A 15,155-nucleotide genomic window follows, 5' to 3' on the forward strand; every position below is an offset into this window, starting at 1 on the left:
GTCAGCCATTAAATTTTGAAGCCATTATAGCTGCATGGCTTGTTTTGAATTACAAATATTTATGTAGTGGGCCTTTTGATTCACTACTTAAAGCTCCAAAAGCAAATTTTTTCAAACATGCAGAACCATGCCTCGAAATCTATGAAAAAGAGCTCTTGTATCAGCATGTTGGAGAGCAAACTACTATTTTAGATTATGGCTTTCTTGACATTACAAAGCCAAAATTTGTATGGCCATCAAACCTATCTTGTAAACCTGTTGATTCTGAGAATGAGTACTAACTGTTAACAAAGCACACTTTGTCTATAACTGTTTTCTTACTTGAACTGTATTTGTATGTAGAGAATTTAATATATATCTCAATCAGATCAAAACTAAGTCTCCTCAATCAGATCAAAACTAAGTCTCATTATTAGAAGAAAAAGAATAAAGTATTCTTGTTTACTTACTCAGTTTCACTAACGAACCATGTTGACTTATTGCATTCATCAGTAGCAGAAAAATTGCGTATCTAATATCAATCTGGATGACTCTCGTTTCTTTAAAATGCAGTATTCTTGTTGATTACAACGCCGTTATCTTATGAATATTTATGAAACGAGGAATGTAACATATCAGTAATTTGGGATTTTATTCGCGTATATAGCACAAAATGAATTTAAATGTTATTGAAAAATCTTCAAAAACTGTTTACAATCATGCACATTTAATTTTGATGATACAAACATCTCAATTTTTTGATTTTCTGCCTGCAGATTGCCGTTGCTAGGATCACTGTGTATATTCAGGAACGTCCACAGGCCCACAATAGCGGCAACATATGACAGTTTCTATAAATAGCCACGTCTAAAAATGTCTTTCAATTTATCTCAGTAAAATAATCAGTTAAGGGTACAACTTCAATATATGTGAATCAATAACGGACATCCAATATTTTTGGCATACACATGTAAAATTTCAACATATGATTTGAAACTAAAAGGAGCACTCAAGGTAAACATATGTTTTCAAACATGATTAACATAATATAACATGTTTGTATTACTTTATGATAAACATATATTTGTATGATATTCACATGTTTTTCTTTATGATTTTCACATTATCTACATGCAAAAATATCATGTTTAACTTATATTAAACATGTATTTAACATATAATTATCATATTAAACATATGTCTAACATGCATTTTAAAACATATGTTTAGGATACTTTAACATCTATTCACCATGATTTGAAACACAATAATCGTGAAGGGGCACACAATATATGTTTTCGAACATTTGTGTATCATGTGTTGATAATGTACATTAGATAAAATATGCATAAATAAATATATGTATGTATTTTGTTCAATCTAATTAACACATATGTGTAACGATAGTAGATGTGCGGATCATAGGATCTAATTTTAATTAGATTGGTATTTTATTTATATGATGTTGAGATATATATATATATATATATATATATATATATATATATATATATATATATATAAGCACTGAAAAGGCCACGACACGGTTGGTTATTTAAAACTCGAATTTTCGTCGCAACCCGCGTCTTTATCAAGAGACATATATTACATAAACAAATAACACGCAAAAACGACAAGTATCTTCTCAGATCCGACACTTTAAGAAAGTAGGGTGTTGTTGGGTTTTATTTTTATATATATATATATGTATATATATATATATATATATATATATATATGCAATCAATGTTTAACATCTTTTGGTAATTGTAATATTGATTTCACTGATTAATTGTATGTTGTTTAACGTCCCTCTCGAGAATTTATCACTCTTGTGGAAACGTCACCAATACCGGAGAAGGGTTTCAAATTTGGGTCTAAGCTTGGCGCTTAAGGCCATTGAGCAGTGAGGGTTCTTAGCGTGCCACACCTACTATGACACGGGACATCCGTTTTTAAGGTCACTCCGAGGACCCGTGACATTCACACCTGATGCCGAGCGTTTGGCGATTGAACTGTCACTACATGTTTTAACGACTTAGGTCTGTCGCGGCCGGGATTCGAACCCCGACTGTCGGCATGCGGGGTGAATGCTCTTCCGCTAGACCACCACGGTAGTTTTTTGTGATATTGATTTATTTAGGGTGAAAAATCAATGGATCTTATTAAAGTACACATCAAGTACACAGTGATATGTATTAGTAATTAGTTTGAAAGGTTTGCGTAATGTCTCTTTAAAGAATTCAAATATTCAGAAAATCAAGTATTTTAATTAAAAGATAAAGATATAAAAAAAATTAAGAGCCTAACGTCATGTATTTATAGGTAAGAGTTTTAATATAAATTTTGCATCGAAAGATAGTTCTGTATTGATGACGTAACGTTTTTTGACAGCTACCCTTCCACCAAATGAGATATAAAATCAATAAAATTTTAACCTAAAGAGAAGAACCATAAAGTCTTGAAAAGTGACTCAATTTTCTTTTCTTCTAAACACCAGACTTCTACAATATGAAATATTCGTCGTTATGCATAAATTATTACCTTTTTCTGTGTAGTTAATCACTCACATACCCAACAAATTTAACAATAATTTCTTATAAATGTTTAGTACATTTAAAGTAAATATGAAGGTACATGTATATATTCTTCAAAATTTGAAATACACGGGACCTTCCATGTAAATTTCAATAGTCACGCCCATACTGACCTCATAACACGCGCTGATTTACAAGATGTTGTCTCTAGGTATATCACTACCCTGATGTTTCAAGGTTATCACAGAAAAAAAACCGGTGGGGAATGTAAATACAGATTGTAGATATGCATGCATCGATCGAGTAGATAATGTGTAAATACATCTGATTATTGGCGTATTTAAGGAGTGAGTGGATACCCTTTATATTCCCTAATCAGTTCTAGTTGATTATCATTCAATAACGAATATTTTGTGTTCTCTCATTTGCCGTTTGTCCACTATAAATATATAACATGTATTGGGAAAATATTACAAATTCTAAAACTATCAATTTGACTCAATGAATAAATGTAAAAAGGGAATAAACTTGATAAATTTATAGAAGTCGCATCATTTCAGATTGTCGATCGTGTGTACATAATGCATCAGTTGCGTAGCTACTGCTCTATGCTGTTTGGATAACTTCCTCATTTCTATTATTTATATCGATTCATCACTGATATGTCACAAAATGTTTTCCGTATATCATGCTTGCGACAAAGTCAGCCAATGACTGTGTAAATCAGTCCTTCTCGCAAAAGAAAACCTAGCTAAAAGTAGCAGGATGTTTTCAAGTGACAACACAAATAAACTAATCAGCTGCATCGGGTTTGGTTGTCTATGAAAAGATATACGTGAAAACGCATTTGTAAGTTATTTTGCAGTCAAGAATCACAACCCCATTGCCACGCAAAAGATCGTTTCCCTGATTTTCGAAAAAAGAAAAGAGTAGGATCATTGGCCAGGGAAACTCCAACACTCACAACCAAACATATTTCAGTTAATTAACCTTCGTAAATGGCTGAATTATTGTCAAAACGGCGTAACAGCGTAATCAATCAAACAATCAATCTTTCTGAATTCCTAAGTTGCCGGATGGATACTTACACAAGTGTTTCCAATCAAGAGTTTTACATATGAAGAGTGATTTTCATACCAGAAATATCATAAAACCTGAAGTAAGCATTTCTGTAAAATTTACACCTAGCTATTTCAGTACTAGTTTATTACGAAAAGCATGATTCCTGTAGAATTTACACCTAGCTATTTCAGTACTAGTTGATTATGAAAAGCATGATTCCTGTATGGCAGTTGAAATAGAGTACATGTAAATACATGTATTTAAGGTTTCGTTCTTTTAAATATGTTTTTCATGAACACTCAAGCAGTCAATTTCATTTAAGATACATCTTGAAATATGTGATATAATCTTTGTTAGATAACTAGTATCATTTAGTATCTTCACAGATAATCACGTTCAAACCGGGTAATCTATTAGTGGCTGGCTACTTAAATGTAACTACTTGTACACCGATCATCAAAGTGAGAACAGGGTTATGTCGACGTTAGCTTAGGTTACACAATATTTATTTTTAATAATCACCATTTACAACATTTCTGTTGAAGAGTTTAGAGATTTACAATATTTCCTGTTGTCAGTATGATAAATATTTGATCACTTAGAAGCGAGTTCTGACGAGTTTAATACCGTACTGATGTTACATAACAACGTGAAAGGTGAATATGATTAATAATACATAATGTGAAAAGTAACATTATTGATATTACATAATGTGAAAAGTAACATTATTGATATTACATAGTGTGAAAGGTAACATTATTGATATTACATAGTGTGAAAGGTAACATTATTGATATTACATAGTGTGAAAGGTAACATTATTGATATTACATAATGTGAAAGGTAACATTATTGATATTACATAATGTGAAAGGTAACATTATTGATATTACATAATGTGAAAGGTAACATTATTGATATTACATAATGTGAAAAGTAACATTATTGATATTACATAATGTGAAAGGTAACATTATTGATATTACATAATGTGAAAGGTAACATTATTGATATTACATAATGTGAAAGGTAACATTATTGATATTACATAATGTGAAAGGTAACATTATTATTGATATTACATAACAATATGATATAAAGTATTTATCGCTACTTTTGCCGGGCAATATGATTTCCCTATCATCTTTTCAAACTTAATAGATTTGAAATAAAATCAATCTTTATCATCACAAATGTATTTTCAACAATACACCGTCTCTATTATACCCAGTAAACCGACATTTCCCGACAGACAAATAAATGGATGAAGATCGTGAGAACGCCGGCGGTTACGGTGGGTGCTCCGCTTCCCGCTTTTGTGGTGGTTGACGGTGTGGGTGTCGTATTTGATCCAGACGTCATTGAAACCACTGATGATGTATTTTGAGGTGTTGTTGGTGATGGTAGTGTTGTTGTTGCTGCAATGAGAAAATAATTATAGCATCTTGTATTAAGAGAGAGAATAATATATAGGATCTTGTATTGAGAGAGAGAAAACAAATATAGGATCTTGTATATATATATATATATATAGGATCTTGTATATATATAGAGAGAGAATAAAAATATAGGATCTTGTATTGAGAGAGAAAATACAAATATAGGATCTTCTATTGAGAGAGAGAGATAATAAAAATATAGGATCTTGTATTGAGAGACAGAGAATAAAAATATAGGATCTTGTATTGAGAGAGAGATAGAGAGATAGACTAAAAATATAGGATCTTGTATTGAGAGAGAGGGAGTAAAAATATAGGATCTTGTATTGAGAGAGAGATTACAAATATAGGATCTTGTATTGAGAGAGAGAGAGAATACAGTATAGGATCTTGTATTGAGAGAGAGAGAGAGAGAGATAATAAAAATATAGGATTTTGTAGAGAGAGAGAGAGATAGACTACAAATATAGGATCTTGTATTGAGAGAGAGACTACAAATATAGGATCTTGTATTGAGAGAGAGACTAAAAATATAGGATCTTGTATTGAGAGAGAGAGAGACTAAAAACAGGATCTTGTATTGAGAGAGAGAGAGAGAGAGACTAAAAATATAGGATCTTGTATTGAGAGAGAGAGAGAGAGAGAATACAAATATAGGATCTTGTATTGAGAGAGAGAGAGAGACTAAAAATATAGGATCTTGTATTGAGAGAGAGAATAAAAATATAGGATCTTCTATTGAGAGAGAGAGAATACAAATATAGGATCTTGTATTGAGAGAGAGAGAATACAAATATAGGATCTTGTAGAGAGAGAAAGAAAGAAAGAGGTATGATCTTGTACAGAGAGAATAAAAATATATAGGATTTTGTATTGAAAGAGAGAGAGAATAAAAAATATAGGATCTTGTTTTGAGAGAGAGAGAATAAAGATATAAGATCTTGGAGAGAGAGCGAGAATAGAAATATATAATCTTAGAGAGAGACAGAACGTAAACAAAGTCATCAAAATGCATGTTAATATTAATATTCTCTGCTATACATTTAACTTAATAAACATATTTCATATAGTAAATAGATTTCTTTATCTAGTATTCAGATATAAAGATTATTTATAAAGCCACACGTTAAGTATCGAATGATCATTTTTAGACTCTATAAAGATTGCTCGCTAATATAAGTAATATTGATGCATAATTGCTGCTGATATTTTTAATGTTATAATTTATCATAAGAATTTACGGGAATTTTTTGTCGATTATCGGTAAGATTTATCATTTGAATCTATTTTCTTCTCTATTTGCCTCTGTTTTTACTACAGTGTATATTACGAGCTGATTTATGTAAAATCGTCAAACATCGATATTAATACTATACGCTGATTTAGGAAGGTTATATGGATGGGAAATCAAAAGCACGACTAAATTTTCAAATATAAAGACAGTTAATATCGTAAATATCAATTTTTTGGTCTTTGTCTTGAAATAGTGTGAACATTATGTACGCAAACACACAGTTATTAGTATTTTCCAACAGAACAGTCCCAGATCTCTCTATAAATAGTAATTTGATAACTGAAATGTTGGACAAGTATATGAAATCTTAAGGTACAAGTGTTTTTATCACAAATGGAACTATAATTTGATAATAGGTGATACTAGTATGTGCTTCATGAAAAGTATGCCGGTGTAACATTAAATAGTGACCCCGTTGAAAATCGACCCCTTGGATCTTTCTTTTCAAACGGATGTTTGATCAATTTTCAATGTTAATTAACTTCCCTCCCAATCATGAAATTTTGATCCTTTTTAAAAATGACCCTTAGAAATTATTTTTGGTAGGGTCAAATTGAAAATTGTCCCTAAATGTACAAAAATCTTCTATATAGTCCATATCTCGGACAAGTGGTGGCGTCATATTCAACATTGAAAAAACAAATAAAAAAAACAAAACAACTTTTTTAGCAGTCAATATTAAAAATAGTTTTTTATTTTGATAATTTTACAGATATAAGATCTTATGTCATTCTGTCAAATAATTGTATTATTGTTGAATTCCTCTTCTTGCCCTTGCCTAAGGGTAATTTGTTTTATATAAGGTGCTATATAAATTTTATTATCATCATTATTATCAAGTAGTTCTGTATTCATGTGCGCATTGTTACAACTGCAACGTGTTCATGAGGAAATGCCAATCAAAAGTTAAAAGAACCCATTAAAAATGTAGATATATATGAATACATGAAACACAAGTAGTTGAAAGTAATATTGAAAAACATGGTCAAACATATAGCACAGATGGTTTTCTAGGGATGGCGATTCCCGGTGTTACTCTCAACACCATACAGTATTTCATTAGCTTTATAAGAAGCAAAGCTTAATCGATCAATTTCCAACTAGTTTACCAGTATACCATCGTCAGAAACCCACGGTCGGTCGCACTTCTTTTACCTCCCGTGGGACACAACGCCGATATTTTCGTTGGAAGGTGTGTCTCAGCTTCTTTATGCGAGTCGCTTTACCATTCATTATTGCGAAATTCAACCAATGAAAAAGCCCCCTATTTCCAGTGTTCATGAGCATAGAAAAAACATGCGTTTCAAAATTGACTCGTTGAATTTGCATACCCGATTTAATTTATTCGTACAAAGGCTTTACACAAATGATGCGTCTGTTGGGTAAAAGTTGAGGCACGTACTCTAGAGCATAGCTGTACTGTGCAAGTGAAGTTTTTGTCGACAGAGCCCTGTAACTCGATCTTTGAGTGGTACAACAAAACACACACACACTTTCATGGGTGTCATTACTGCTGACGCTTAAAGTTTCGGGAATACTTACGGCGATTCCCATTGATCCTCGATAGGTCACATAAGGTCATGCATTTTAATGAGCTATGCGAAAATATCTGCGTTGTGTCTCACGGAAAGTGAAAGAAGTGCTACTGACCGTGGGTTTCCGATGATGCCAATATATGCCGTCTATCGTTACGGTTTGTTATGGGTTTATCATCTTTCTAGAATAAGCCTCTTTGCACAAGACTGTCTTGAAATGCCAATTTCAAACGTCTTTCGATCTCAAACTCTCTCGAGTGGCGCCAAATTGAAAATACGTGCGTACATTTGGCGCATGTTACGTGTCGTTTGAATGACGTATACAAAATTGTACGATTGGGATCACTTTGCAGGCACTTGAAAACGCCCCCTTTACGATTTAAAATCTGCGAAAGTTGTCAAAAAGTACATGTACTGACTCTCCCTTCGAAATTGCGTCGTACGAACCTGCTTCATCTGTTCGTCCGGGTCCTGAAGGCGTAGTCGCATTTAAATAACACTAAGACCGCCAGGAGACTTGCGTTTATTGAGATATCAATTAAAAAGTACATGTATCTCAAATTCTCAACTCGTGATTATACATGGATATTGTATAAATGCATACAAACCTTCATAACTGATGAAATTCAAGACCAAAAGAACGGCAATAACATACAGGAATTTTCCCATCTGTAAATTCAAAACAATACATGTGCAAGAGTGACCATTCAAGAAAGAAATTAACAGCTTTCATTTCATAATCGTTTCTATGAAAATAATCAAATTGAATTCAGAATCCTACAGATACATGTACCATGGCAATGTCGATAGTTCAATAAAGTAATTTTCTCAACATTTCTATTGTAACTTACGGTGAATTTTCTATGGGGTGTTAAGTCCTCAGAGATGAAATATCAGATATGCATGTAACAGTAAGATAGTACTTTTTATCATTGCTGATCATGAGTCAGTACGAACAGATAAGATTATCGTTTTACCGGGTTCACCAGCGCAACACAAAAATTTGTATTTCCGCCTATTTCTCCAATTTGTGAATCGGGTAAACAAGTTTCTATGAAATATTTATTCATTTCTTTCTAACTGAAGTTTGGATACTTTGGAAACATTATATTCGATATGTTATAAAAACTGTATTGCCGTATTGTCTATAAGAGGAAGCGTCCATACCAACAAAAAAACAACCCCTACTATATATCTCACTTTTTTAATATCAATAGACAATTAGGTGTACATCGTATTCGCACAAAACTTTTACTCTGGTTTTTCGCAAGATTTGAAAGGGATAATTAAAGAAGCTAAAGCTAGTCCACACATGTATTTTTCCACGCCAGAGTACAGATTATGGATGTCACAGGCCCTTTAAACCAATGCACTTTTCGGATAATAATCCCACCGAATCACACCGTCTGTTCACTGAAAACAAAAGTATAGATACCGCCAACATTCCGTCCTACTTTAAGTTCAAGTCTATACTCTGTATTTTATACCTATACACTTCCACCATTGCATCCAAATACGAACAAACTTTACAGTGACCATCGCATACAAAATCCACATGTTCTTGTTCTTTTAACTATAGTCCAGCTGGAAATGTCATTACTGGTGATGTTGATATAGATGAAAAGGACTACAGTACCTGAATTCTCTTATTTTAAAAGTTCCGATATTCAAAGTGCCTCGGTCTTTCAATTGGCGACAGAACTTCATCTCTATCATGAATTTTGTTGAACCTTATGCCAGCCGATAGACTAAATATGAAAAAGAAGAACTTGATACTTTGTCAGAATGGATAAAAAAGTATAAGAGGAATTTTCAAATTCGGTATTGGATATTTTAATAAAACAAAATTAGTACCACATATCCTTCTGTGCTAAGGAAACCAGAACTGATGAAAGACTTAAGATAGGTTACATGACGAATATGTTTTGGTTCCAGCTGATAGAGCTTGAACAACATTGTCGTCTTTGTACGGTTCATTATTACAAATGTAATTTTGAATAAACTTTGCATTAAATTCCATTTTCATAAAACACATTTAGTATCCCAGTCAATGTGGCGAATGAATATGAGTTACCGTACCTATACTGGATTCCAAAACTTCACAAAACCCCATCAAACAGAGATACTACACAGGATCTATTTATTGTTGTACCAAGCCCCTATCTTTAGTCCTCACGGAAAATATTAACAATTTTGAAAGAAAAGCTTTAAACTCTTGTGCTACAACATTTACTGGTATTAAACTGATGATAGTACATGTAACGATCGTTACTATCATCCCAAGATGGCGGAAGGAAATTCCGGAAAGACCATGTTTACTTATTATATCTATTTGTATTGTTTATTTGTGAATAAGGTAAGAAATATCATACACTAGCAACAATTACGATCAGGTGTTATTTTATCTTTTATACGGCTCATATGAACAGAAAAATTCGTCGTTGAAAAAACAGCGAGGATGATAGTAACGAAAGTTCTTACGTTACTATCATCATTCATTTCCGTTACTATCATCCTCCCTGTTTTTTCAACGACGAATTTTTCTGTTCATATGAGCCGTATAAAAGATAAAATAACACCTGATCATAATTGTTGCTAGTGTATGATATTTCTTACCTACATATCATTCGCAAATAAACAATACATAGATATAATAAGTAAACGTGGTCTTTCCGGAATTTCCTTCTGCCATCTTGGGATGATAGTAACGATCGTTACGATCATCAGTTTAATGCCAGAGAATATTAGCGAAAAGTGATGTAAATCAATAACCCTCACAATGAATTAAAGATAGCTGTTTCTTCGATCAAATTGAACTCGGAAATATCCATATATCTTGTAATCAGTCATAAAAAGCTTGTTCCTCAATGACAATATCTATTTTGTCTTTGATGATTAGGTCTTCCAACAGTCTGTTGGAATTCCCATGGACACAATTTGTGCTACTTTATTAGCTTACCTGTTTTAGCTCACCTGAACCAAAGGCCCAAGTGAGCTGAGTCTTTTTAATTCGAGATTTTCCCATTGCCTATCATCGATGTCGTAAACTTTTCAAATTTTCATCTTCTCCAGAACCACTGCGGCAATTCCATTCAAACTTAGTACACATCATTCAGGGGTGAAGGGGATTCAGTTTTGTTCAAAGGAAGGGAGGGGTTATGTCTCCTTCAAAGGAAAGATAATCACAAAAATAGGATGGGGTCATTTAAAAATCTTCACAAGAACCACCGGGCCAGAAAAGCTGAAGTTTACACGAAAACATTCTGACACAGTGGAGACTCAAGTTTGTTTAAATCGCGATCCCTGGGGGTGGGTTGTGCCTGAATGTGCCACAATATGGAATAACTTTTACGTGCGAATATATAAGGAAAATATTTTAAAGTATTCTCAAGAACCACTGAAACAGAAGAGTGGAGATTCAAATGAAAATTTCCTGATATAGAGTAGATTCATTGAGATCATGGCCCCCGAGAGTAGGTTGGAGCCACATTAGGGGATCAAAGTTTTACATGCAGATATATAGGGAAGTCTTCTCTAGAACCATTGTGCCAATTCAATCAAACTTGATACAAATCATTCTTATGTGAAGGGAATTCAAATTTGTTCAAATGAAGGGTCATGCCCCCCTCAAAGGGGAGATAATCACAAAAATAGGGTGGTCATCTAAAAAACAATTCTCAAGGACCACTGGGGCATAAAGCCTGATATTTACATGAAAGCTTCCTGACAACGTGGAGATTCAAGTTTGTAAAAAGCATGACCCCTGGGGTTAGGAAGGGGCCACGATAGGGGATCAAAGTTTTACATGTGAATGTATAGGGAACCAAACTTGGCACCAATCATCCTTAGATGAAATTTGCTAATTTAAAAGGCCATACCCGTCTACAAGGGCATATGATAATTAATGAATTTGTAGTCAAGTTTAATAATTAAGTTTGATGATTAATGAATTTTCAAGTCATTATCTTTAGAAAGTTTTTTTTCTGAACTGCTTGTACACTCGAATATAGCGAACACGGATATAGCAAAATTATGGCTAAAGCGAAGTGAAATCGATTTCCCTGGCAAATTCTTTATATACTAACGGAAAAAAGAAATTGTGCATTATCTAATATATGAAAAAATAATAAAAAAAAATAACAATGAACAAATTTTATTTTTTTGTAATACTGTTAACAAATGTATTCGTTACAACATTTCATAATCCATTAATGTTAACGTCGAATAACGTCAATTTCAGCACACTCGAAAGACACTGGTATTCAAACTTGAATTAACAAAGTTAATAACGCGTGTGACCACCATTTGCATTCACGCATGCTTGACAACGGCGCCTCATTGATGCCACTAAAGTGTTCAAAAATGCTTGAGGGATGTTGTTCCAGATGTTGGTTAAAGCCTGGCCTAAATCAGCCAATGTCACTGGCTGATTTGGTAAACGGCGTAGACGTCGTTCCATTTCATCCTAGACGTGCTCGATCGGCGATAAATCGGGGGAAACAGCATTAACATTCTGTTGAACAAAAAAGTCCCTAACTACACGTGCAACATGTGGCCTTGAGTTGTCTTGCTGCAGAGTGATGTGATTTTGCTGTCTCTGTATGAAGGGTATCACATGGCGCTGAATAATTTCGTCTCGATAGCGTACGCCGGTGAGATTTCCATTGACAATTTGTAGAAAGGTCCTTCCACGTGCTGTTATCCCACCCCACACCATAACGCTACCTCCACCGAATTGTCGACGTTGCACAACACAAGAGTCCTGGTACCGCTCCCCAACGCGACGATACACTCTACAACGGCCGTCACTGCTATCCAAATGAAATCTGGATTCATCAGTGAACAGAATATTGACCCAGTCCTGTTTTCTGAATCGCAGATGTCGTCTGCACCACGCTAGTCTAGCGATACGATGACGTTGAAGCAGTATTGGGCACACCGCTGGACGTCTTGATCTGATGTTGTGCTCGCGCAGACGATTGCGCACAGTTCTTGGACTGATTGGTCGAAGTCCAGGAATGCTACGAGCAGTCAAACTTGTTGTCTGGAAACGATTTCTCAGGTGCCCAAGTCTAATGCATGTGGTTGTCCTGTCGACGCGACGTCACACGAGGACGCCCAGAACGTGGTTGATCCCGAGTGTTACCAGATCGTTGGAAACGTCTCCATAATGACTGGATGGTGTTACGATGAACTCCAAAGTGTCTTGCTACGATATTTTGTGCCATTCCAGCTTGAAGCATTCCAACAGCACGATTACGTTGGTTTTCGCTGAGTCGTGGCATGACAGAAGGGTAAATTTTGTCAAAACTAAAGTGCTTTCCTTAACGAATAGTGTCCAAACAAACCTTTTACACTTCTTACTCCAAACAGTATTGGCCATTAAAATCCACCTATGACGTCATTCTTTTGTTCGAACACTCCAATATTTTTCAGGAATGGAGTATTCGGAAAGTAGGTCAACCTTTATACAAGTAGATATAAATGCATGCAACAAAAGAATGAAAAACGTAAGACATGATTAAAATGCACAAAGTTTAGTAGCAAGGGGCCCAGCAAAGGTGGATTTTAAGTGGGTCAATGTATGAGTATCACTCCATTCCTTAAAAGCAATGGACCTCGGCCCCTTCGGGGCCTCGGTCCATTACTTTTAAGGAATGGAGCGATACTCGTACATTAACCCTTACGTACAACTCGTGCGTGCGAACACTTCAATAAACAACATGTGTTCACTAACCATGAAAAAGTCCGTGCATCTGAGTCGGGTACTATCCGATATTGTTAAAAAACATCACCTTTATCGATTGTTTAGATTTTATAGATATAAACAATAAATATAGAAAAATTATGCTAATTTTTTTTATAATGCAGTTTCTTTTTTCCGCTAGTATATCTATACTTATAAATTAACAAATTTTGCCAATAAACTCCGAAACGCTTGCCCCAGAGTTACTGCTTGCACTTTTAATATTGTTTCACATATGAGGTGAAAGTCCGTAAGCTATATAGAATCTTACTTGATTAGTATATTTCGTAAAATTGATTAAAAACCTACTTTCGTTTTCGATAAACTACCCTACAATAGCAAAAATGAGAGTAAGGTATCGGACATGCTTTGGCGGATCTAAGCCAGTTCTATTTTTTAAAAACTTGTGGAATATTTTGAGAAACAATATGAAACATGAATTGTGTCAGATATATTGCAGTATCATTGTATGTTATGTTGATGGAATGAATAGAATATAAAGTAAAATTACCTTTTACTTTCCCAATGCTGTAACATTGTTGCTATGAGAGATATTTCTAAAGTCTTAGATGTTCTAATTGAAGATCAGCTGTTAGGTCAATATTTGAGGTCATTGTCAAGGTCAATGTAATATATATTTTATTTTGACAAGTTTTTATATGAAGTCTACATTTAGATTGTAAATTTATTGTTGTTTTGTTAAAATATGCATGTTTGCAGATTTTTTAAACAAAAGTGTTCTTATAAATTTGGGGGGTAGGGTTGTGAAAATTGTAAAAAAAAAAAAAAAAAAAAAAAAAAAAAAAAATTATCTCTGGTAAAAAAAATTTAAATTTAATTTTATTTGCTTTATCATACATTGTTGCAAGTATTTATAACAAAATAATCCAAGCCAATCCATTTTTCATTTTTCTATGACTTAATTTATGAACATCACATGATTTTTATGAGCCGAAAAATAAAGCAGACCTGACAGTAATCTTGATTTTCTTGACTCATTTTGCATTAAAAGCAACATAATTTTTTATTCACTATTTATTACAATAAAATTGGTTCTATTGATACTTGTTTTTATTGTGAGAACACCGAGTTGAATGTCAGTATAATAGTAAATGATAATTTTACAAGCATACGATATGACATTCTTATACTTCTTAATATTTTGGTCAAATAGAAAAATTTTCTGGATAAACATGTATATTTATGATGTATAAATTATATTCAATTTGTTTTGATTAGAAACTTTCATTTTTAAAAATGTCCTTATTAAAAGGCATTACGGGCTGAATACCTTAAGATAATACGATATGAAGTTAATCCGTTGTTTATCGATGCTTGATTTTGATTTTACAGAAGAAATAAGTTTTTTAAATAATTGTTGAATACATAGAATATGCCTGTTCGTATTTTAGTCTTGAATCAGCCTTATTGAAATTTACAGAACGAAGTTTGCAACCAATTGCACATTATCGGGCCTTTCCGACAAGTTGCGATTGGTTTACAACATGATCGGCATGAAATTGTGTTGGTGTTCAGTGTTAGTTATACTTATGATAGTTTTGA

At 33.5% G+C, this 15,155-nt stretch overlaps 1 protein-coding gene and 1 long non-coding RNA gene across 7 annotated transcripts in view; one reads left to right on the plus strand and one right to left on the minus strand.

The window, feature by feature from the left end:
* Nucleotides 1-1,348, plus strand: part of LOC125657928 (uncharacterized) — a 16,522-nt gene extending 15,174 nt beyond the window's left edge. For 5 of the 6 annotated variants that reach the window (XR_008798101.1, XR_008798100.1, XR_008798096.1 and 2 more), the window contains one exon: nt 1-1,348. This exon is cut by the window's left edge and continues 345 nt beyond it. Coding sequence is in view for 3 of the 6 variants with exons in the window: in XM_048888861.2 (XP_048744818.2) it covers nt 1-281 (281 nt within the window). In the remaining 3 variants the exon portion in view is untranslated. The other variant, XM_048888870.2, reaches the window with a different exon arrangement.
* A 2,834-nt stretch (nt 1,349-4,182) lies between these two features.
* On the minus strand, nt 4,183-10,172 carry LOC125657939 (uncharacterized). The gene is made up of 4 exons (XR_008798103.1): nt 9,926-10,172; nt 8,698-9,594; nt 8,455-8,515; nt 4,183-4,996 (listed from the first exon to the last, which is right to left on the minus strand). It is a non-coding gene; the product is annotated as an uncharacterized LOC125657939 (long non-coding RNA).
* Between the last annotated feature and the right edge of the window lie 4,983 nt (nt 10,173-15,155).

The sequence above is a fragment of the Ostrea edulis genome, chromosome 1 (assembly GCF_947568905.1).
Source record: "Ostrea edulis chromosome 1, xbOstEdul1.1, whole genome shotgun sequence".
NCBI lineage: Eukaryota > Metazoa > Mollusca > Bivalvia > Ostreida > Ostreidae > Ostrea > Ostrea edulis.